General features: G+C 35.1%; 2 protein-coding genes across 4 annotated transcripts in view; both read right to left on the bottom strand.

Moving 5' to 3' along the window:
* RNF43 (ring finger protein 43) overlaps positions 1–10675 on the bottom strand; it is an 81434-nt gene extending 70759 nt beyond the window's left edge. The window contains exons 1-2 of one of the 3 annotated variants that reach the window (XM_074223620.1): positions 6093–6181; positions 3476–3558 (exon numbers count right to left, since the gene is read on the bottom strand). In XM_074223620.1, the coding sequence (XP_074079721.1) occupies positions 3476–3478 (3 nt within the window). In that variant the 5' untranslated portion in view covers positions 3479–3558; positions 6093–6181. The other 2 variants (XM_074223618.1, XM_074223619.1) reach the window with 2 other exon arrangements.
* Positions 10676–10755: 80 nt separating this feature from the next.
* Positions 10756–25558, bottom strand: part of HSF5 (heat shock transcription factor 5) — a 36097-nt gene continuing 21294 nt past the window's right edge. Inside the window, 3 exon segments of the mRNA XM_074223621.1 lie at positions 10756–13159; positions 22664–22841; positions 24691–25224. Coding sequence (XP_074079722.1) covers positions 13089–13159; positions 22664–22841; positions 24691–25224 — 783 coding nt within the window. The 3' untranslated portion in view covers positions 10756–13088.

The raw sequence follows: 25558 nt of genomic DNA, 5'->3' as shown, positions 1-25558 counted from the left end.
CCATTTGGTATTGGTTAAAACAGAGACCTAAACTAAGGGTACACAGATAAGGGAGAGTCAGAAATAAAAGAACTCAAATAACCCAGTGTATGAAAGTGGAAAACATAAAATTATCTAGTGAAAAATCTCCTTATGTGATAAAAGCTGCTGGGAAAATTACAAAGCAGTCTGGTAAAAATTAAGTATAGACTAATATCTTACATCATATTCTGCAATACATTCCAAAAAAATACATGACCCTTAGTTTTAAAGATCATACTACAAAAAAATTCAAGGAGAAATAAATCATATTCCTTGCAAAAGGTATGATTAGTTGTATTCTTAACCAAATAAGATAAGAGGAAGCAGTTACAAAATATAAAATAGAGGATGACTATGATTATGTAAAACAGAAAAGCTTCTGCACAGACAGTATTAATTAATGCATCCAGGATGACGGAAGTGGTTGAATGGAAAAAAAAATTCTTTGTATCAAATTTCTCTGATTTAATTTATATATCTTGGATACTAAACCCTAAACTACAAACAACTAACAAACTAATGACTAACAACCATTCCACAATTGTCGAAGGATATAACCATATGAAAAATGCTCTAAATTACCAACAATAGAAATGCAAATCACAACATCCCTGGGGGTTGTACCTCACACCTTGCAAATTGGCAAAAATGATAAAAAAAATAGCAACAATCAATGTTGGAGGAGGGGTTGTAGAAGGACAGGCATACTAATACATTGTTGGTGGAGCTGTGAAATGGCACAACCATGCTGGAAAGTAATCTAAAACTATCAAGTGACTAAAATGTTCATACCTTCTGAATTAGACTTCACTATTGGGCTTATAATATCCAAAGGAAGCCATCAACTAAGAAGAAAACTCCAAACACTTGAAATATTTATACCAGCACTTTTTGTGGTAACTAAAAAATGGAAAGAAAATAAGATGCCAAACCATTGAGGAATGGCTAAACAAACTGTGAAACAGGAATGTAATGGAATATTAACTGCTCCACAAAATGATGTGTGTGTGATAAAGATTCCCAGAGTAAAGATCTGATCTGATGCAGTGAAGTAAGAAGTCAAGAAAATAATATACATAATAACCATAACAATGTAAATGGAGAGAGCAAAAAATTAAAAGCAAATGAAACAAAATTATAAAGATCAAGCAAGACTCAAATGAAGAGACATTAGAAGATACTCCCAACTTACCTCTTCATGGAGCTGAGAGGTTTGTAGGTATTACATAATGTGTATGTTTTCTGCTTTTTACAATGTTATCAATAAAAGCTGTGCTGACTTTTTCCCCCCACCCTAAAAAAATACTATTTGTCACATGGGATTGCTCTCTGGAATGGAAAAGGAAAGGAAAAGGATACTTAGGATAATTGTGGTGATGCAAGAAACAAGAATTATCAATAAAACATTTTTTTTTAGGTTTTTGCAAGGCAAATGGAGTTAAGTGACTTGCCCAAGGCCACACAGCTAGGTAATTATGAAGTGTCTGAGACCGGATTTGAACCCAGGTACTCCTGACTCCAAGGCCGATGCTTTATCCACTATGCCACCTAGCCACCCCTAATAAAACATTCTTTAAAAACTCCAAGGTAATATAAACCAATGGGGGGCAGCTAGGTGGCGCAGTGGAGAAAGCACCACCCTTGGAGTCAGGAGTACCTGGGTTCAAATCCGGTCTCAGACACTTCATAATTACCTAGCTGTGTGGCCTTGGGCAAGACACTTAACCCCATTGCCTTGCAAAAACCTACAAAAAAAAATAATAATAATATAAATCAATGTTCCCTTTACCCATTTATCTCTGAAGATAAAAAAACAAAAACAAAAACATAAGTCCCTATCTTCAGGAGGAATGACAACATGTAGAGATATAAGAATATAAAAAACATATATGAAGTAGATACAAGCTAACCTTGAAGGGTAAGGCACTAAACAGCTGGGGGAAGTGAGAGAGGCTTCAGGAAGTAAAAAGCATGGGAGGTTAGTCATGAAGGATATGAGATGAGGATACTGAAATGAGAAGCGTGACATTCCAGGCATGGGGGACAAGTCAATGAAAAGGTATGGAAACAAGACATGCTATGTCAAATGTTTGAAGAAAAGCGAGTAGACCAGTATGACTAGACCACATAGTATAGGGAAGTAGTGTATTATTGTAGGCAGCTAGAAAAGTAATAACTTTTAGTTACTATTTCACTGAGAGCCCCTGGATTTTGAGTAGAGAGGTGACAAGCTTGTACCTGCACTTTAGGAAAACCACTTGGCAAATTTTTAAGAGGATAAGATTGAAGTAGGGAGAAGAGATTAAGAGGCAGAAAGACCAATAAGAAAGTTATTTCCAGGTGTTCGTTCTATGAGTTGTGAGAAGAGGAAGGAGAGAAAGAGATGTTATGTAGATAGAAGCAGAAAGATTTGGCAACTGACAGATTCAATGAAGGGGTGGAAAATTTAAGAGTCAAAGATTACTGATACTACAAACCCAGATTGACTGGAAGGATGGTAATGCCCTCTACTTGGGGATTTGAGGTGTCTTTGAGGTATCTAGTTTGAAATGTTCAACAGGCAATTAGTGATATATGCCTGTAAGTCAGAACAAATAATTAGGGCTGGATATATAGACTGAGAGTTTCTACAAAGGCATGAATTGAATCCATAGCAACTGCTGAGGTTACCAGGAGAGAAAATAGAGGAGAATGCAGAACAGGGACTTGGGATATATCCACAAGGAATGTGACATGGACAAGGATCCAAAAAAGGAGACCAGAAATAATCAAGAGATAATATCACAAAAATTCAGAAAAGATAGACTATCTCAAGGAGAAAAAGGTCAACAATGTCAAATATTGGTTGGAGAGATTAGAGAGGATCGAAAAGAAAGAGCAAAGAAGAGAGACAGATCATTTAAGTTTCTTTGGCGAAAGTAGTTTTTGACTCAGTGATGAAATCAGAAGCCAGGCTGTGAAAGGTTTAGGAGAGGAGAAGAGGCAATGAATGAATGAAACCAAATATTTTAAGAAGTCTGACTGAAAAAGGTAAAAAAAAAATGAACAATGATAGCAAGAAAAGTAGGATCTTTTGGGGGGAGATTTTTTTAAGGACAGGGGTTTATAAGCAGTAAAGAAGAAACTGATAGATGGGAAGAAATTGAAAATAAGAAAGGGGGATGATAGTTGGGAAAGATCAAATAAAAGAAGTCTAATAGCACATGTAAAAGACTTGGTCCTGACTTGGTGAGGTGATGACATGAATTTTAAAACAAGGAGAAAAGCAAAAAATTTAAGCAAAAGACGAGATTCTCAATTAATAGAACCAAGAAAGTTCATATTACAATATACGATGTGCTTTAAAGACATTACTGCATTTGAGTGTCACAAAAGCTCTATAAAGTAGCTACTACACATATTAATAGCCTCACATTACAATAAACTAAAGCTCAGGGAGGTTAAATGACTTTACCATGGTATATTGCTGGTAAGCGTCAGAGGTAAAATTTCAATTCAGGTCTTCCTGACTCCAAGGATCCAAGATAGCGGATTTCTCTAAAAGCAAAGACCAACCTTAGATTTATGATGTTGTGACACTGAGAAAACTAAACTGCCACAAAACACAACCTCAGGAGACATAAACAGGACTTCAGCTTTGGTTAACCACAGTTGAATAAACCTGAGTTACAGGGTAATCTGATAAGGACCAAACAGCATGGCTTCCATAAAGGTAAGGCATGTCACTCTCTGACATGCTATATTTCTTTGAAAGAGTTAACCAAACAATAGATAAAGGAGAACTGGTGGATATAATTTACTTAAGAGTTTCAAAAGGCTTTTTGATAATGTCTCTCAAAAAAAACAACAAACAAACAACAAACAACTTGGTAACCATAGAGTAAGAGTTAAATTGCTGTCAAGCAATAAATAAAATGTAATTTCTTCTGGACAAATGAAAGAAAGGAATTTAAAACCAAAAGCATCTCTTTAACGTGATTCACTAATTTCGAATTTAAAAATTATCAGGCTCTAGACCAAAGGGAAAAAGAGAGACTAAGTAGACATTTGATAAATATTGCTTTACTTTAATAATTAAAGACACTGAGGTAATCTGACTTTAATGCCTTTAAAAATCAAGACAATCTGGGTTCAATGACACATATTGATTGTGTGACCCTGGACAACTCACAAATTTAAGTGCCCCAGGTAACTCACTAAGATTTCAAACTATAGATCAGATGCATCTGCCTTGGAAAGAATTCTCTAACAAGAAGCTCCCCATATTTAGACAATAATAATAATGATAATGATAAAAGGCACAGAGAATGCTCTTGGTGTTCCTTATTTACTCCTTCTATTACATATATACAGAAGTACAAGCATTATAATAAAAGACAACAAACCTAAATAGAAAAAAGGAAACTATTTCGTGCAACATATAATTATCCCATGGAACATGTTGCCACAGGACATTACTAACACAAAAAGCTTAGTAAGACTCTCAAAGGGTACAAACACAAAAAGATATGCTTCTATAGAGAAAACACCTAGAATGAAAATTAAAATCAGGTTCAAGTCTCATGCTTCAGAAAAACATTATCCAGGACAGGAAGAAAATTTGTGACTTTTCTTAATAAGCCTTCACTTTTCAATTTTAAGGTCATGTTCCTAGTTTTATCAATTTGATCACTAAGAATAAAACTAAGTGTTAAATTAAAAGGTAATTTCTCCTCAGACACAAATGAATGCATTCCCACCACCATTTGGTTTTTTATAGTTTCATACTAGCCTCATGCTCCCCAATTTGGCGTGATTTGGTTTTCATTTCCTTATCTTTCTTAAGAGAACTCATCAAAACTCATCAAAAAATCAATGGTTCACTCATAATATGACCTTTAAAAAACCAAGACTGCATACTAAAGTAGATAACAACAAAGTAAATGATGCTTTTTTCATTGCTATTGCTTTAATGTGCTTGTACCCAGTTCTATTCTTTTACAAAATGAATAAATACTTTTATGTCTAGGCTCAATTTTCACTGTGAGATTTGAGCAACTATCCTATGAAATAGCCCCAGTACAGTGCATAAATGTAATATCTTAAAACAGACTAGGATTAAGTGAAAGATAATTAAATCTCTCTTGTTTAAGAGATCGTATGTTGGAACTTATCTTTTTTAATATGATCAGATATGAGAGGGTCACTGATTTTCATATGAATCCAGATTCATATGAACTAGTCATCAAGTCCAATATCCTCATTTTTATAGCTGAAGTGAGAGGCCCAGAGAGTTTCAGTGACTTTTCGTCACACAACTAAGTAGCCAAGCCAGACTTTTAAATCTAGGTCCTCCTAACAAAGTTAATGCTCTAAAAAAACCTTGTGTAGATTTAAAAAATAGATCCATGTTGGTAGGGAGGCAATCTCCAATGCACTACTTAAGATCAAATAAATAGCAAAAAAAAAAAAAAATGTGCCTCATGGTACTGTATAATCAAGCAAAAACAGGATCATAAGCTTCAAGGCTAGAAGGGAAATTAGAGATCATATGCAGAGAAACTGACTTACCCAAGGTCACATAATAGGAAGACAAGAAAAATCACACCTAAGTCCCATGCCTGCAAAATTAGTGCTCTTTTCACTATTCCACACTTCATTCAAACCTGACTAAATTCTATAAGTAACCAAAAATGACAGAAAATTATCATAGCTGTATCACAAAATTCAAGGCGAAATCCAAAAAAACTAAATCTTCCTTTTTTTTTAGAATTCACTTTAAATGGGTATGAAGTGAACTACTTAGATCAGTTCAAATGAAGCCCCAATTTTAATTTATCTATTAAGACACAGCACCCTTATTCAATTGCAAAGAAATATCTTAAAGTATAAATTCAACAGACTGACAGTTTAAAAATAAGATCTTTGACTTTGGCTCTTTGATATAACACTAGCAAAGCTCCTCAGAAGTTTAGTGAACTTTCTTAAGAGAAGAAATAGAATAAAAGTTACAAGTTAACAGAAATTTGGTTTCATAGGTCAAAGGAGAAATATATATTTCAAACAGATGTTAGAAACAATTGAGTTCTTACCTGCATAAGTTTTCCTTCAGCTGGAGTAATCTCAGCAACGCCAGCAAACACTCCTTCCAGTGTGAGGTTCAATCTTCCTGCGGGGTCCACTTTCAAAGGAATCACTCTGATAACAGCTTTCTGCTCTGCAGATCGTTCGGACTCCACCGCTGCTGCCAGTACCAGCCCTGTATGTCCAAGGCTTGCCTGCAGGGTAGCCATCAGCAGCCAGGGCCAGAGGGCAGCCAGCTGCAGCTGGTGGCCACCACTCATGCTACCAGCTGCAGCAAAACACTTTGTCCACACATACTGATCAGGAATGTTATCTCCCAATCCTGCCAGCTAATATCTAAAGAAGGTTCCTGGCTCCAGGCAAATGGGGGAAACAACAGTTTATACTGCAATTTCAATTTCAAAAAATGCAAAGTCCTTCAAGCCCTTCCTTTCTTTAAATTCCCAAGAACAGGTGGCATTCCTGATGGAGCAGAGGAGTAGGGTGCCATCAATCACTTTTTCTGAAGGTGTCACAATTTCTCCCATCTTCATTCTACCTAATAAAGAGACCACTTCTCTTTGGATTTTCCAATTTAACAACTGAATTTCAACCCAGTGAAATATAAGAACCTTGAAGGCAGAGACTGGGGGGGGGGGGGGGTTGGGTCTTTGTATGTGTTGGTATCTAAGAAATGCTTGTTTTTCAATTTTGTTAGATGAATAGTACTTGGTTTTTAGTCTTCCACATGCATTAAGAAGCTAAGCCACCTATAACTAAATTCCATAAACTAAGAAAGACAAAAAATTAGCACCAAAACTTATGGCAAGTGGCAGTAAAGGAATCCACTTTAGGGATGACCCATTCCAAGGCAAAAAATTTCCACCAAAAAAATTCAGGAAAAAGGAGGAAGGCAAGCTGTTGTAATGGAAAACAACAAAATAAATCTTCTGGCCCCACCTGAAGGATGCCAAAAGATTCTACAATGGATATTTACTGAAATGTTTCTGTATATTAAACAATATTCAGGATATCTATATTAATAGTCCAACTGAACTTGCATACTTCTTAGGAAACTGACATCTTATTTTTTGTTCGGCATTAAAATTTGTCATTATAATTCAGTGTCATTTTTAAAGGAATCACATTTTGTAGGATAATACTGACTAATCATAGCTTTGATAACTGGACATGCATTTGAAATGATTGGTTTTATTTAATACTCCAATTCAAATTCACACTGTTGTCCTTGTTATTCTCACTGTCTTGGAAAATTCAGCTTCATTTTCCAATTGAAATTCCTAGCACATTATCATGTAATGAGATACTTTTGGAAACTATTTAAAAATGCTGATCTTATGATCTATAATTCCCTAAATTCATAAGAGAAACAAAAGACTATTCCCAACACGTTTTCAAATTCCTTGGGGAGGAGGGAGGGAGAATGGAGAGGTTAGTCACAGGTTCTCAACAGAACACCCAGGAAAAGTAAAAATGGGCCTGGATGATATTGATTTATATATCTTAGTACTATGAACTTTTGAAAATTCAAACTTTTGTTTCACACAAATATAAATAAAAATAAAAAAGATACACCCCCAAATAGATAAAAATTCACCTTCCAGACACGTCCACTGTATTTGGAGGTCAAATAAAAAATCTCAAAGTTTCCAATAAATCTGGAAAGCCAAATAAATCAGCAATCAAACATGAAACTGTTCAAGTAAAACCTTTTTGTTGAGGCCGAGAAAAAGAGTAATTTTAAAAGAAATCTGCAAACCTGTTGCGCTGTTCGGGCCCACAGGAATCCACAGGGGTGAAACAAATGCAATTAGGTTTTTATAGATCCTGTTCACAAAATATGTTTCAACAGCTAAACCAAGTACAGCTCATTCTTCCACCTTGTTACCCTTACAACCAAAATGCAGAGCCCAACACTAGGCAGGTAAAATACGAATGAAATTCCACAGCCTGAAAAAAATAATCCCGACCAGATCAAAGGAAAAAAAAAAACTTACTCCAGGCTGAAAGCTAATGTCCCCAGGAACTCTAAAGCACTTAGATAATCCAAAATCATTTCTGAAAATCCTTTTCCAAACAAAAGTCCCACTTTTCCCCGAAGAGCAAAAAATCTTGAGAGGAAGAAGGCAGAGTAGTAAACACACCAGCAAAAATTCACCCAGAGCAGGCTGATATCAGAAGAAAAAAAAAAATCCCAGGGGGAGCAGTAACTCTGAATCATGGAGTGGATTTGGAAAGTTCGGTAGGAATCGAGTCCTTCCCTTCCAGAAAAGCAATTCTGGATCAAATCCCTAGAGGAAGCCTGTGGTTTGTACTGGCTCTCTGACTCCCTCCCCTGGGACTGCAATCACTCTCTCTACCTGCTGACACAAAGTGAGGGTGGAGCAGTCAGAGGCAACCACTCCTCCTTTTCCCAGCTGGTATGCACATAGTCAGTCAGTCTCTCTCTCTCTCTCTCTCTCTCTCTCTCTCTCTCTCCCTCTTTCTCTCTGCTCTTCTACTCCCTCTACCGAGCCACTGACTAACTGCATACAATACAAATGAATACCTTCATTTAAGCTAGCTACTTCATGTAAATCAGGGTCACTTGGAGTAACAGGAAAGCAAAATCTGTACTTAATAGAGTCAAAGATAGTGGTAATAAGGAAAATAAAATGTAAAGCCAGAAAAGATAATGGAATGAGGTTGTTTAATCTGAGCTCAAAAGGAATTTGCCTCTTTCCCTGTTTTAGTGTCTACAAATGGTCCAAAGCCAGATTTAAAGTGACTCCCTGCTGTAGGATTTACTGATTTATTGCATACAACCCTGGGAAGGGCTCTGTACATTTCATGCACAGATTTTCTTCAGTTCTGGCTAATTTAGACTCAGTAACTCTTTTCTAAACTATTTCTTCAAGGAGCTTTCAGGTCAGGTTGATGTCAGAGGTCTGGAATTCAACTGTTACTCTCTTCTGACATCCCCTGGAGGTAAATAATACTATAGGTCAGACCTATGACCTCAACATAAGGTTTCAAGAGTCTGTGAGTTGCGTTTTGATGAATCAAGAAAAGGACCAAGACATGCTCAGAAAGAAGAGTGTAGACAATAAGAAGTATAATGTTCAGCTAATCATTACTGCTCTCTAAACATTCTTTCATTTGTAAACTGTGGCCCATCTTACAAACTTGTCATTAGCAGGAATGGAAAATATATTGTGTACCTTCAGTGGTGCTAGGATTCTGTTTGTAAGGTTTGCCAAGAAGTCATACTGAATTATTTGGGTGTGGTTAACCATTTTTCATTTCAAGTGTTATCGATTTTCAAAGGGCAGCTAGATGACAGAAATAGAGTACTGGACTTGAAAGAAGCCCTGAGTTCAAATTTGACCCCAGACGTTCACCAGTTATGTGACCTTGGGCAAGTCACAACCTGGTTATTTGCTTTAATCCACTACAGAAGGAAATGGCAAATCACTCCAGTGTCTTTGCCAAGAAAACCCCACAGAGGACCATAAATAATAAAATAAGACTAAACAACTGAAAAAAAACACCACCACCTACTTCCCAGGGTGGTTGAAAGGATAAAATTAGATGTTTGTAAAGCATTTTACAACACTTTAAAGTGCTACACAAATACTAGCTAATTTTTAAATTATATTCACATTCCCTAACATCAGTATAGTACCTGACTCACAGTAGGTTCTTAATAAGACCTTGTTACTTCACTTTCATTAAATGTGTTCATCTTAGACATTTGCTTCTTTATAGCCCTCCTGAGATTGGACCAGGAGTACCAAGAATTGGAGAACTTTCATAGATCATGTTACTTTAACATACTATTTTTTTTCTTGTCCAGACTTTCAGGGTATAACATACAAAATAATCATTTTCTAAAGGACAAAATTGATCATTTACCAGAAGAGAATTTTTATGTCTCTTTAAGAGTTGTCTATTTTTATTTTGTCTATGTTCTGTGATATTGCAACTGCAAGAAAAACAAAATATGAATTAGCATATCTCTGATGCACATGCTTCCAAAATAAGGTTTCTCCAGAGAGACTAAATAAAAAACTATTAACAAATTCTATCCCATCTATTCTGAAACATGCAAGGAAATGAAAAAGATCAAAACCTACAATATTACATACATTCTTTGACCAAGGAGGAAATTCCTAACCTCCTCCAGCAGAAATCCTAAAACTTGTGACATTTGACAGAATAGCCACCAAATACTACAAAATATTAAGAGTAAATAAGAGATGCTTTCTCACCAAGATGCATAAGACTAAATCAGAGTGATGTATATGAGTATCATCACACCTATATGCTATACTAAAAGTCATCACAGAAATAGAGGGTAACAATCAGAATTATCAAGTAAGACGGGTGGCTTTATAAATTCAGTCAAAATTTTAGAATAATCTTCAGGAGCTAGTGACAATGTAATGTTACTATACTGTACTTTAATAAGAAGGTCACATTAAGTATTAAGTACTCAACCTCTATTCAAATACCAATGGATGGGGGTTGAGGGAAGATCTTTATTATGTCAGTTGTTTTTTTTTTTAATTGCTTTTAAAAGTACATTCCCTTCTGACTTTCCTATTATGATTATGTACATCATGATAGTTTTATATGGAAAAAAAATCAAAAGTATACATCACCATGATAAGAAAACAAAAAGACAATGTGTCTAGTTGGAACACTCACTTTATTGTTGACTGAAATACATCAGTGCTTAAGGTGCTGAAATACTGAGGTGCAAGTCAGGAGCCTTGTTAGCAAGTGCCATGTACTACTGGCTAATTCATGCAAAGACTATTTTATTTTTTACCATTTTCCCCAAGTCAATAAGGATAGCTTTAGCTGATAAATACTATGCATGTGAGTTATGGCAGGAGATCCAGCTCCCTGGCCTATGTTGTATTCATATATAAAAAATTCGGAAAGCTGATAATGGCATTTCCTTAATTAAGCTTTTTAAAACCACCAAATCTAAATCTATGCCAAGGCTCCTGCTTGGCTCATGTTTCCAAAAAGATATCACCTCTTTCAATGTACAGATCTGAGAAAGCAAGATTAAGGGAAGGAGCATCACTTGTACAGTAATATCAGCTTTGCAACATACCAAAGGAAAAGCAAAGTTCCTTTATTTGCCAGTGGGGTCTCTCTTTACATAGTCTGCCAAAGGCAAACTGGATGGGGCCTCAACAACTAATTTTTCCTTTAAGCCTTGCCAACATGGGCAAATGCCCATCACATAGATATCTACTAGCCCAATTATAGATGGGCAGTTCACCCTCAAGGACCTACTTTCACAGCTGAACTGGCTGAAGTCACTGTAAAGTTGATCCTTTTCCAGAAAGCTTGGTTTCCATAACAGTTCCAAAGTTTGTAATCAACCCTTGCAAAAAAATCTCAGAAATTAATTCAGGACACCCACATAGCTGGCAGAAGACACCTGCCATATCATTATGTACCTTTTGTTTTTAATGAGTTTCATATTTTCAGGTACTCACCAGGCAAACTGAGGCATAATTCAAGAAGGTAGTTCTAGTCTATTTTAAAGGTCTGAAATCTGAAAGCTTCTAGCAGTCATGAGATAGTGTTTTGAGGGTTTGGTTTGGGTTTTATGGGAGGGGAGTTAACCACAGAGATTGAGCAGCCAAGAATATGTCCCCTAGGGAGATAAACCTCAAAATTAGCCCCACAGTCCAACTGCTCAAATTCAGAACCCTGAAAAGGGCTAAAACAAAGATCTTATAAGTCTGTCCCATCACCCAGAACTCCCTCAGAAGATGAAACCAAGAAGTAACTAGGAAAAAAATATAGGAGGCATAGCTTCTGCTAAATAATTACCAACCACTTCTCTCCAGTGACTCAAAGTTTGGGTACTGTATTTTCTACAGATAAAGATTAAGATTTACCATATATATATATATATATATATATATGTACATATATATATACACATACATACACACACACACACACACACACACACACATATCTGAATAAACAAAGTACTGGGTTTACATATCAATGCTGCTTTGCCCACACACTGTACAATCTCCCATCAGAATAGAAATATTACACATGCATCCTTTATCCTTCTATCTTTCAATATTAATACAAATACATAGCCATTAAACCCTTAAATATACTAGCATTTATAAATACAATATATTAAACAACTGAAATACTTTTCTTTAGAAGACACCTAAATAAGCAGTATATTACAAGAACCGTTTTCTTACCATTATGATAATATATCATTAAAATCAAAGGAAAATATGAAAATGGAAGAATACTTCCATTAATGTAAAGGAATCAGCGGCTGTTAAGTGTGATGGATGGGTCCTAGGTCCGGATGCCTTGCTGTTGAAACAGAATTCTGAGTTAGGAAGTAAGAGCATTTCCTGGTTAATCACTTAGAAAATTAGCTCTTTCCCAGAGCTGCTTCCCTGGAATCCCTGACCCATTTCAGACCTGTGATCTCATGACCTTACATGCCTTTGTTTCTCACACAATCCTCTTTAAAAAGGCCAAACTGTGAATTGAAACAAATAGATGAACTCCTCAGTGGAGTTGTGCTGACTACAGTTCACAGCAAACTGGAGTAGCAAAATGACAAATCAGCACCAAAAAACCCCAAAACAAAACAAAAACAAACAAACAAAAAACCAAAAACATTCTCCAGTACCATGGTTGTAGGCAGTTTTTAGAGGTTTCCTGATTGTAACAGACAGCCAGGGTTTTCCATTTGTAAGGGATCTGGGTAGCTAAATAATCTGACCACTAGATGTTTTAAAGCTTGTCAAGGTAAAGAATTTCAACTGAACAGATGTAATAAATATCAAAGTGACCAATTCCCAATAAAATTCACAATGAACAAAAAAATTTTTTTTAACACAACTGAAAAAAATCCCAACTGTGTGTCATGTGCAAGGCCAGCCTGACTCCAGGAAACCAGCCGACACAATGTCGACTGGCTAGTGCACAATGTCACATTTGTCATCCATTCCTCACTCTTTTAATTCTTCCTCCTTTGGAAAGTGCTCCTGCTTGCAAGCCACATCCACCAGCAGATGGAGATCTAAAAAGAGAAAAGAATGGTAACTCACTTTCTGCCACTCAGACAACACAAGCCCAACTCTCAGTTCTGTACAGAATCATATTCTTAAGGCAAGAAGGATGAGATATTCTACATCTGTACTTCTATGGGGAGTATTGGTGGGTAGGGATGTACAGAATCAAAATGAAATGTCTTACCTGCAATACTGGCTCTCCAAAAATTATATTGCTCCATCAGATTCTCAATAATGGGGAGACCCTACAGCCCTGGAGGACATAAACACTACTAAGCAATCTGCTGGCCAAAAGGACCATCAGAGTTTAAAATACCTCTCCTTTTGATGATGTGGACAAGCCTCTTTCACATCAGTTACCTTCTTATGAGAAGTGGTAAAAGAAAGCAACATAGGGTTCAGTATGGAATAGACCCCCACAAATGAAATGTTATTATTTCCTTGATGCTAGGAAAGTTGAAGGGTGGGGTGTGGAAAAAAGTTACCCCTAAGTGACAACTGCCTCCAGAAGATTCCCACTTGTGGACATTTAAAAACTACAGGGAAGGTTTATTTAAAACAATTTTCTTTAAAAGAGAAAGTGGATCTTTTACAGAGGCAATTGAGCAAGAATGACGCATGAAGACTGGAGGCAAAGTAAAGCAGAATGACCATAGAGTCAGGTATTAAGGGGCACTGAGCAGACAGCAGAGAGCTCTTGGCCCAGGAACTGGTTTCATAACACAAAGCCAAATCATGGCCATTTTATAGAGTGACACATTTGGAAAAAAATCTATTGAGAAGCATGAGCAGAAACTGAGCAGAGATTGGGCACTATGACCAACAGCATGTCCTTGTCCCATCTAGATTTAGTTCTACCAGTTTACTACATGGATCAAGTTGTGGAAATGTACTCTGCTTCACAACTTGTCTTAACAAACTGAAGTCTACTGAAAAAGACTAAGTGAGGTCTTTATAATTTATGACCGATTGAAACATAGATTTTTTTGATACTATCTCAAAAAAACATGCTGGCAAGCAAACTGATTAAAAGCTGAATTTTGCTACCACCTTTGACAGGACTCTAGGGTGCATATAAAACAGCACCTTATCTTTGTCACATTTAGCATAAGGTGGGTCCCTATGGGCTAACTCTCATTCATCTTGTCAGATTCAGTTTTATCTACCCTTAGAGAACAATCTACTTACCCACAACAGCATCTTGCAGAAGGGGAACGAGTCATCAATTTACCACTTACGGGTGACTTCAATACATCCTGAATAATAACAATAATAATAATGGTAACAACGATATCTTGTATTCACATAACATCTTTCTTCAAGTAGCTCAAAGTGCATAACAGATATGTCTAAATAATCTCCACCATATTCCTGGGAAGTAGGAAACTGGGAGGAAGGACCCAAGGACTATCTAATTAAGAAGCAAAGTCAAATGTTGCTCTTCTTGAAACATCTGTAAGAGCCAATAGTCATTCTCTAACTACCTCAGTTCCTTGTCAAAGAGAGAAGGATTAACAATACTATGATGCAATACACAAATTTAAAGGAAAAAGACACTGGGTCACTTTATACCTTAAAAGAAGCTCTAGAGCAAGTATGATCCTACTTTGAAGGCAGAGTTAGAGAAGAAATGTTTAGTAAAGAACATGCATACAAATGCAGAGTTCATGAAAAGAAGTGGGATCAGAAACTTACAGCAATAATCACTGCTAACTTTAATGAATGGGGTTTGAAGTGGTCCTTTAGCACTTACATTGCTCCCATTAAAAAGAAAACAGCAAGAAGTAATCTAGAAATGATAGTTTATTATAATTAGCTCCCTTTGTTAATGAAACTGCTAATTAGGAAGTTTGGGAGTCTGTAAAGGAGACCTGTAAATATATAAGATAGTCTAGCTGGTACTATATAAAGTAAATATTCTCAGGTACACTTAGAAAGAAAATATGCAAGTATATCACAGAAAAGAAGAGTTTACATGGCACAGTAATTAAATTATTTTAAAAAGATGAAATATTGACAGCACCCTTCTGTGATTTGGGTATATTCTGAACATTAGCTTAATGAAATTTCATCTCTAATCCAAGACCATAAAAATGGGGATTTCTTTCTTTAAAGAGTAAATTGGGTTTTGTGTTTGACATTCAGTTTTCTTTATGAAATTAAAAATTCCAATGGAATATAAAGTTGCATAGCTTCCATTCAATTTGCTTATCTTCTTAAGTTTTCTGGATTCATTTCATGTTTTTCTTACACTGGACACTTGTCAAGATTTGAGGGCAGAAACAATATCTTATATGTATATGCATCATTTTATAGCACTTAACATGCATAATGTAGGTTTAATCAACAAATTCTGAATTAAATTGGAGGCATAATGTATGCTCCAATGCTTCTCTATGTATATAAAATACATACTTGATTATCAGCAACATTACTTCTCAAAGTCCTAGGATCAGGTCCACATCCCAAAGACATCCAAAAAAAGGAAAAGAACCTATATGTACAAAAATATTTTTAGTAGCTTTTTTTTGTGGTGGCTAAGAATTGACAATCAAAGGGATGTTCATCAACTGGAAAAATGGTTAAACAAGTTGTGATATATGAATGCAATGAAGTATTATTGTGCTGTAAGAAATGACAAGCAGGATGTTCTCAGAAACATCCGGAAAGACTTAGATGAATAGATGCATAGTGAAGAAGAACCAGGAGAATATTAGACATAGTGAACAGCAATATTGTTTGATGAAGAGTTTGAATGACTTAGCTATTCTCAGCAATACAATGACCCAAGACAATTCCAAAGGAGTAATGAAGCAGCATACTATTCGACTCCAGAAAAAAGAACTGATATTGATTAAAAACAGACTGAAGCATGATATTTCTCACTTTCTTTTTTCTTTTATTTAAGCCTTCTTGTACAAAATGACTAATATGGAAATGTTTTACATAATTGCACATGTATAATGTATATCTTATTGCTTATCATATCAGGAAGGGGTTGGGGAGGGAAGGAGATAGAATTTGGAACTCAAAACTTTAAATAAAAATGTTAAAAAAATTTTAAAGAACAACAACAATTTTTAAAAGTCCTTAACGAATAGTAGGCATTTAATAAATGCCTATTGATTTTTGGATCTTGCAAAATGCCTAACTAACCTGAAGTCCCTTAATTTAAAAATAGAATGGGGCTCAGGTAGATACTTAGGGAGCAGTACAGTGAAGCAAGAAAAAACAATGGACTTGCAATCAGGATCGTTGTATGATTTGGGTAAAGTCATTCTCCAGACTTGGAGAATACATTTTTTTTGCATTTGTAAAATGAAGGGCTTGAACCAAATTGATCTCTAGAGTTTTCTTCAAGTTCAAAGTTATTATGATTCTATAGGAGATTAAAGCAAGGACAAAATATGCCAAATAAATGAAGCAAATATTGCAAAGCATTTTAGTTACTGAAATGATCTATTAAATTTTAGAATGCAATACTATACTAATATTTAACAATATTAATACCAATAGTATTAACATTAGAATCATAGACTTACAGAATGTTGAAGTTGAAAGGTATCATGGAGATCATCTTGTCCAAGACTTCATTTTACTCACAAATAGCACTGTTATAATGGTTGAAATCTTCTGAAGGATTTGAGCTCCTGGCCAATGACTAATGATAGTTTGGTCACGGCTTTAGGAAGATATATTTCACTCTTCTCAACAATAAACCTTAGAGCCTCAGTTTCTAAAAAGGTATAAACATGTAGTTATCTACTCTAATAATCTGAATGCCACTCCAATTTGAATTTCCTCATTCTCTGAGTACCTAATTTTTCCAAAGGGACGCTCTGGCCACAGATGGTCAGAGATGTGAAGATCAAAACCTAAGGGAAAAAGTTTTCTATGGCATGATCAAGTGAAATAAAACCTAGGTATCTCCATCAAAAGTCTTCTATAAACATACACACACCAAAAAATATACTATAAACAGTTATCTTTTCCTAATAAAAGAGAATGAAAAAGAGAAAAATACCTTCCACTGAGAAATATTGACTTTAACTTTCACAAACTAAATAGCCTAAACAGAAGAGGGATACATAGCAAAAGATAATAACAAGACATCTCACAAGAAAAATCAGTCATAAACTATTACTATAGGAAAAATAATTGAAATGAATGTTTTACAAAAATATAAAGAAAAAAGAAATATTCTAATTCCATTCATATTTTAATATCATTTAATGTAATAAAAATAAGAAAATTACTCAAAAACCACCCTACAAATTTTTTTTCAAAAGAATACATTTTTTTTAAAAAGACACCTTCAATTCCCCTTCCATATCCAAGAGAAAAAATACCTTCAACAAGAAATCATTGGAGGAGACTTTATAGAACAAGGACTATGGAACAAAGAAAAAAAAAATGCAAACAGAGAAAATAAATGTTGAGGGGCGGCTAGGTGGCATAGTGGATAAAGCACCAGCCCTGGAGTCAGAAGTACCTGGGTTCAAATTCAGTCTCAGACACTTAATAATTACCTAGCTGTGTGGCCTTGGGCAAGCCACTTAACCCCATTTACCTTGCAAAAACCGAAAAAATAAAAAAAAATAAATGTTGAATGTTTACTCAGATGAGACCACTGAAAAGAACCTGTTCCTCTCATCTGGCACAAGCACAAGAAGGAACTGAGGTGAAAGAGGATGGCACCCTGCCAGCCTCACCCACTCAGAGAAGAGGTACTAAAGTATTGCTGTCCCCTTGAGGTCAATAACTTTTCAACTCTTGCTCCTGGGTCCTCCCATGGTACCAAACTGTTGTGTGAATCTGACCAGAGCAATCACTTTAGGAAAGTATTCACTATATAACTAAGGGTCAACTTATATGTGTGGGGGAAAAAAAGAGCTGCTGCTCTGTCTACAACCCACTTATTAATCATAACATTACTGCTAATAATACATTCTAAAAACATAAAAGGAGATATATAATGTATATGAATATGCATATACACATATATACACATAACATTGTATTCAAATTGTACCCCCAACTTTGTGATCTGATTTTTTATTTTCTTGGCACTGTAGACATATTACTTAGGTCAAGATATGTATTTCTCATGTATATATATATATAATATGTTTTTTCCCAATAGTGAAATCAAAAGTCAAATTTTGGGAGTGCTTCTACTCATAAATGGCTATGATTCTGTATGGTAACAATGACTATATATCATACAGTGTTTTTCCTCTTTCAAAAGGTCTTTAAAAACATTAACAAAATCCATGCAGAGTAGGTCAAGTTTAGGGAGTTATTATCACAATATTAAATATAGCCAAGCTGAGACACAGAAAAGTTAATAGACATGACCAAGTATCACAGCAAATGAGTGATTTGAACTGGGATTTGAACCCATGTTTCCCAACTTCTAGTTTACTAGCCACTAACCCATTTTGCTTCACCAAAGGGATCCACAATTTGTACCTTATTAAAGAAAACTGTCCAATTTGGAGTGCTGAGACTTAAATCTTCTGGTACATCTTTTCCCCTCCAAGTCAGGAAAATAGAGTATAATGAGAATAGGAAAGGATATAGTCAAACAATAACCTTGAAAACTCACCTAAAATAGCACAGGGTCATATATAAGCATACTATTACTCACAAAAAGTGAATAAATTGCCTTTACAATAAAACCACCTTCCCTCAGGTCATTCAGAAAAATAAGCTTTTTAAAAAGCTTCTATTCTAAAGATATGTTACCCTCTTCCTCAGAAGAAAACTGCCCCAGTCAGGCTCCAAAGGTAGACTGGGTACTATGACAGGACTCAGAATATCTGAGATGCTAAAGAAATACAGGTTTCATATGTATTTATATAAGGATGAGACTCATAATAGTATATCTTAATGTTTTTCTCTTCACCATTATACTCTGATGCAACAACTCCAAGAACTATGTACATAGCCAGAAGCACTGAGAGTAGGGTTGGGTACTTACATAAAACAAAAAAACTGGGACCCTGAACTTGAAATAGTTTATTTAAATGCAACACTTAACACTGTAATCTTGTAGTGATAAAAAAAAAAGGATGTAAATCTTTATGATAAGGGGCAGCTAGGTGGCAGTGGATAGAGCACTGGCCTTGGAGTCAGGAGTATCTGAGTTCAAATCCAACCTCAGACACTTAATAATTACCTAGCTGTGTGACCTTGGGCAAGTCACTTTAATGCCATTGCCTTGCAAAAACCAAAAAAAAACCCCAAAACTTTATGACAAGTAACTACATGTCAGATAAAGACTCAAAAGTTACTCCACAGATAGAATTTAAACTATATTAGATGGAATTTAAAAGTATATTTCTATAATATACTACTAGCCATTGCAGATATTTTCTATGCTGATCTTTTTTCTTCAAATTCAGGAATCAATTTTTCCTTCAAAGAAAGTTATTCCTTTCCTAGGTTGGTTTAATTCTGACAAGGACCCAAAAAGTATAGGGAGTTAGTATGAAATATTCAAACTAGCTGCTTCATTATTACAATTAGATTTTCAGCTTTCTATCACATCTAGATTTCTACTCTGGTCTCCTACTCTGGGTACAGAGTTAAGAGAAATGGCAATACTGTCTTAAACTAAGGCTACTTCTTATTTCTATGAGGTTATAGAGATGGCAACAGAGTTGGGAATGAACTAATATACTTCTCATTTTTCAGGGTCAGAACATAATAAAAGGGACAGTGAGTGGTATCTGAAGAGCTTGTACCTCATTTTTATTCTCAGAGAAAGGGAATGGTTCCTGCTTCTACTAATGATCTCTAAGACAGCATTTGCTTTGTATCCCTACTTCACTTAGTACTGGGCTAAGTACATAGTAGGTGTTCAATAAATAATCACTAAATGAAACCTAATCACCTCAGAGGGAGCCCCCAGTGCTCATCTTACCTTTCAGTAGTCAATTCAATGACTGCTTTTTAAAAATGCTGTAGGTTTTTTGGTGTTTTTTTTTTAAGGCAAAAATTCAGTAAAGATGAGATAATTAGACTGGAAAAAATCAGTTGAGTAGTCCTCTTAAAGCCAAAAAAAAGCAATGGGAGGTATCCAAATCTTGCACTGAACCTGGTTATTAATAAAACACTCTTAAAGCCACAAAACCTTCATATAGCTATGCTGTGTAGATCAACTGTCGGGCTAAGCTCTGGCAAGGGAAGAACAATTAGCAAATTAATGAATTCTACTTCTGCCTATACCTCAATTCTAAAAGTTATTTCTATTTAAGCAGTTCAGTCTTAATTACAGGGAAAATACTCCCTTGTCACTACTAAATGAAACCCAAGTTTAGACTTTGTTAAGTATACTTGATTTTAACAGGTCTTTCATCTCATATCAAAAACCCCAAAGGCAGTCAAGAGTTTTTATCTGCCAATGCCTCTGATCAAGGCACAAGTCAACTTAAAGACTTAAGATGCTTAAAAATCAGGATAATTAAGAAATTTGCTAATTATTCCTCCCATGAACATTATCTATAACAGTATAAAAATATTTTTTTAAATTCTCAGTTCCTATAATTCTAAAGTCTTTAAATCATACTATATAAACACTATGAACTATCTTTAGGATACTATACTTCATCTTTCAAAGTACATGATCTTCAGGATTTACTTGAGAACTCTAAACATGGAAACCTAAGACTGCATTCCCCTGTTTCTAAGCTGGGTTAAGAGTTAAACTCTTTCTATATTTTTAGTTTTTAGATTAAATCTTTAAATTCAAATTAAGGAGCAGCTAGGTGGTGCAGTGGATAGAGCACTGGCCCTGGAGTCAGGAGGACTTGAGTTCAAATCTGATCTCAGACACATAATGATTGCCTAGCTGTGTGACTTTGAGCAAGTCACTTAACCCCACTGCCTTTCAAAAACTAAAAAAAAAAATTAAAATCAAAATGACTCATGAAGTGTGGTTATAAAGCAATGAGATTTTAAAAACACACCATACTATCATTTATATACCAGTCAACTCACAAGGCTAATATACTTATTCTAATGATGTTGCCATTGTAACCACCTTCAGAGTCTGTGTCCCAGTATATTTAAAGGTGGTCAATTTTTATTCTTTAATCCCTTAAAAGAAAATTTATGGGGGGGGGTTGCAGCTAGGTGGTGCAGTGGATAGAGCACTGGTCCTGGAGTCAGGATGGACCTGAGTTCAAATTCTACCTCAAACACTTAATGATTACCTAGCTCTATGACCTTGGGCAAGTCACTTAACCCCATTGCCTTAAATAAAATTAGAAAAAAATTTTTTAAGTAAATGTATTATTTTAAAACTACTGAAAGTTATCAGAAGTCAAAGTATTTGATCAAGATGGACAATGCAGTTTTTGAGCAAAAACTGCATTATATATAAATTATAATGTGAACAAAAAACACTATCATGGCAAATAATTCAATCATTGAATTATAGTCTACTTTTACATTATACATAATCTCTAAAATCCTTCATAATTTCAAGCAGAAAATGCTATTATCAAGTCTCATTGTACTTTAAAATTGTTTATATCTTATATCTTTATATCTTTAAGAGGAACCTAGGAAAAAATATGTAAATTATTTGCTATTTTTGATCATCATTTAAAACACAGTATCATCAGAAAAATTTGCAACACAATTCAAATTGTCTTTCTGAACAAGTTGTTTCTCATTTAAGTTTAACTTTGCAATCATCATTCTCAGTTAATTATCTATTTGAATGAACAAAATCTGACTTTTTCAATTATTTTGAGTAGATAGATATCAGACAAGATGGATATTCTTCAAACCTTTTGTGTAATTGTAGTCTTTAATTTCACATTCTTTGCTCTAAAGGTCATTTTTATACCAGCATCTACTTACCACAATGGTCAGTATAAACCTAGCCACCTTGAAAATACTTCATTGAAACTTGGGAGTATCCCTGTTATGACCCTTCATTAGCTTCTATAAGCAAATCAATCTCATTACATTACATTCACATTTCATATAACCCTTTTAATGTAGTCAGGATGTTCTCCTTAAAATCCAATAGTCTCTCTCATGCTATAATTTAAAACCATTTCCTCCTCCTGTGTTATCATCTGAGACTAGAAAACAACTACTCCTTGCAATAACATTCTGTTACCTGAAGACAGTAATTAAGTTACCCTTTTAGCCTGGTCTTTCCCTATACTATATAATCATAATTCCTTTAGACTTTCTTGAATTTTCTTTCTTTTGGGGGGAGGGGGGAGCAATCCCTCAATTTTTTAAATTACAAAATACCTACAAAATGGAGAAAATAATTCCAACCTACCTTTCAGGTACAACCAATAAAAATAAGACTGTTAAATAACAATCATGAATAATGCCAATATAATGAGCACTCTGAATCCTGAATAGCAAAGCCGAAGACCCAGAAAGAAGCTCGTTTATTCATTCATTTCACTTCTTGACAGTTTTATTCCTGAGTTGTTCATTAAGAGAAGTGTTGAAAACTTTTAAGAAATGATCCTTACCAGGGGACTTGCCCTGCTGTGAGCTGCTTCTTCGCTCTCTGTATCTGGCTGGGGTGGATGAACCTGTATCTTTACTAGGTTTGCTGGCTGGCCCCATATCTGAAATAATGAATCCCATCTGCTCTGAAGGCAGGATATTCTCAGGTGGATTGGTCTGGCACTTTATACTGGCATCCACCTAAAACATCAAACCCACTCATTACTCTGAGCCTTTCCCTATGTAGGCTGGATTTATTATATGAATTTACTTCAATTTTATTTCTTATATCATGGAACTTCTATTTTAGGTTCAAGAAGCATATTTATAAGGGGTTCTCATCTCTAGGCAAGGGATAAGCTTCCATTTTTATCAACAAAGCTACATTCAGTGGGATAAAATAGATGTATTATTTGTGAAGTATAAAATGAATTAAAACATTTCCTTAAAACTGTTTAGTTTCTTTCTGATCCAATTAATCCTTGGCAAACTAAAATTGCTAGATTAAGCTCTCCAATTTTCTAAACTACACCCAATGTCACTTTATGATTTTACTTCAAACCTAATTACATAATGAAATAAAGGCAACTGGCAAACGAGAGAAAAGAAAAAAATGCCAATTTTCTGTTAGCATATAGTTTTCAGAAGTTATGACCCTCAAAAACCTTATTTACTTAAATAATTGCAACTTTTGGCAAGAATGTAGTTCCCAACTACAAAAACCAAAACTTTTGGGTGAGTACATAAAAAGCTATAGAAGATACAATTAGTGTTCCTTTCCAATAGCTTATTTGAAATAGAAAATATAGCACAGGATAATATCTAACAGATCTTATTTCTGGACCTCACTTTTGGTCCACAAAATTTACAAATATATTTCAGATATATAACCCTGAAGCCCAACTCTTCACACTCAAAGACACAAGGAAGGATCAGAAAGTAAAAAGAAAGTGGAACTAAAATTAGAAGACAACTGAAAAAGAATTGTGAAATAGTTCTCTTGGGAATTCCCAGAAAATATTACAGAATTAAATTTTCAAGAACCAGAAGGTCTGGCAAAGATCTGATGCACAACATAAAAGTAGGAAGTAGTTTGAACATAAACCTACAAAAAAGATATTTTCATCTTGATGTATTATTATCTCTGATTGATTGTTCTTACCAACAATGGAAAATTAAAGCTTCTTTATTTTATAGCCATAGTACCAATGAAGATACTTTCTTTCATCCTATGTAATTCCTCAGTCAGTGGTGGTCCCTCAAAATTTCCAATTCATTAGAAAAGTAAGTAAGAAAGATGGGAAAATAAAACCTAACATACCTAGTTATTCATAATATGTGCTGAGGCAGGAAAGTTCTGTGGTAATCCACCAAGAATAATACCTTTTCAGAGACCTAGTAATACCTGTGAATAACTTCTGCAAATCATTATCCTGAAAAATTACTATTGATTTTAATATTCAAGGGACTACTTATGCTGTTTACAAAGTTTGAAGTATTTTCTATAACTTGGATATAAAGGGAATTAGATAAAAATAATTAAAAAGTACAACTCAAAAGTAGAAAATAACTGAACAGTGAGTAGTCACATCATAATCATTAAACAGTTAGAAATTCACATTCCACCCAAGTTAAAATAAGGAGCAGACTCAATAGGAGCTTTCCACAAAGCTTTCATACAGGAAAGATCAATGACATCTTGAAATCTTTTACAAACACTGAATCTAAGATGGTAAAATAGTTAACAAGTATGCCGGTAAGGCAATGCACCTATTTTGCAAACTTCCTGAACAAAAAACAACAAAGTCTGGAGAAGGTGTTGTTCAAATGAGTCTCAAAGCAAATTCCTGGCACCTTCTAGCCAATGAAAATACAGTTGGAGAATCAATATGACACAATTCTTCTGAAGGATCTAAGAAACTTGCCTTATACACAACTAATACCTGAATCGTTTCCTTCCAATAGGCCACTTCAGATAAAAATGAAGGATCCGGTTGAACTCACTCAATTTCTATGACCTTTACTAAACTGTTTTTTTTTAACCTCTTACCTGATGTGCACTGAATGGTAGCCCCTCCTGTACAAATACTACTGATGATGGAGATGGATTATGACTCAGCTGTTCCTTCAGTTTTACATGAGCTTGTTGGATGGCTCCTGCAGGTTCCTGAACTGTTATTGCAGTGGTATTTTCAACAGGCTGAGCAGTATGGATGGTATAGATATATTCAGGTGACTGTGGCAGAGAGCAGGTAATTGCTTGTTCTGTTCCAACCACAAAAGATGTGATATCTGAACCTACTGGAGTAAGTGGCTCCAGCTGGCTAGTCTGACTTGTGGAAGATGCACTGCTATTGCTTGGATTTGCCAGGATATGTTGACCCCTGTTAGACTGGGGAGTTGGCCCCTGGTTTTCTACAGGCTCTACCTTTACCATCTCTAGTTTAGGGGATGAATGTAGCTCATCTACAATTTGAAAGACAGCTTCCAAGTTTACTTCAGTTTTCTTATTTTCATCAGTAGCACCACATGGCCAGTTAGATGGCAGAAATTCAACTGGATAGGAAGACTGCATTGGAGGATTCTGGGAAAACAGAATAAGTTTCAATGGAAAAATAAAATTTATTGAAAGAAAAAATTGTGAATAACAAAGCAAACAAGATGATGAATGTGAAATGGAAATGTACTGACCATACACACTAAGGTTTACCAGGATCTATCTATTATTTAGCAATGACTATTTCTCCTTATACAATCAGTCAGGCAACTAGCATTTATTAAGCATCTACCACAATCCAGTTACTGTGCTAAGGGCTGGGGATATAAGGAAGTGGAGAAAAGCCCTGTTTTCAAGGAAGTCACTGTCTAATGGGTCAAATATCTAAGAACCTAGAGAACAAGAACATGTTTCTATTCTC

Source organism: Macrotis lagotis, chromosome 2, assembly GCF_037893015.1.
Source record: "Macrotis lagotis isolate mMagLag1 chromosome 2, bilby.v1.9.chrom.fasta, whole genome shotgun sequence".
Classification (NCBI taxonomy): Eukaryota; Metazoa; Chordata; class Mammalia; order Peramelemorphia; family Peramelidae; genus Macrotis; species Macrotis lagotis.
The sequence above is the reverse complement of the archived record's forward strand: the minus strand, read 5'-3'. Positions and strand labels throughout refer to the sequence as shown.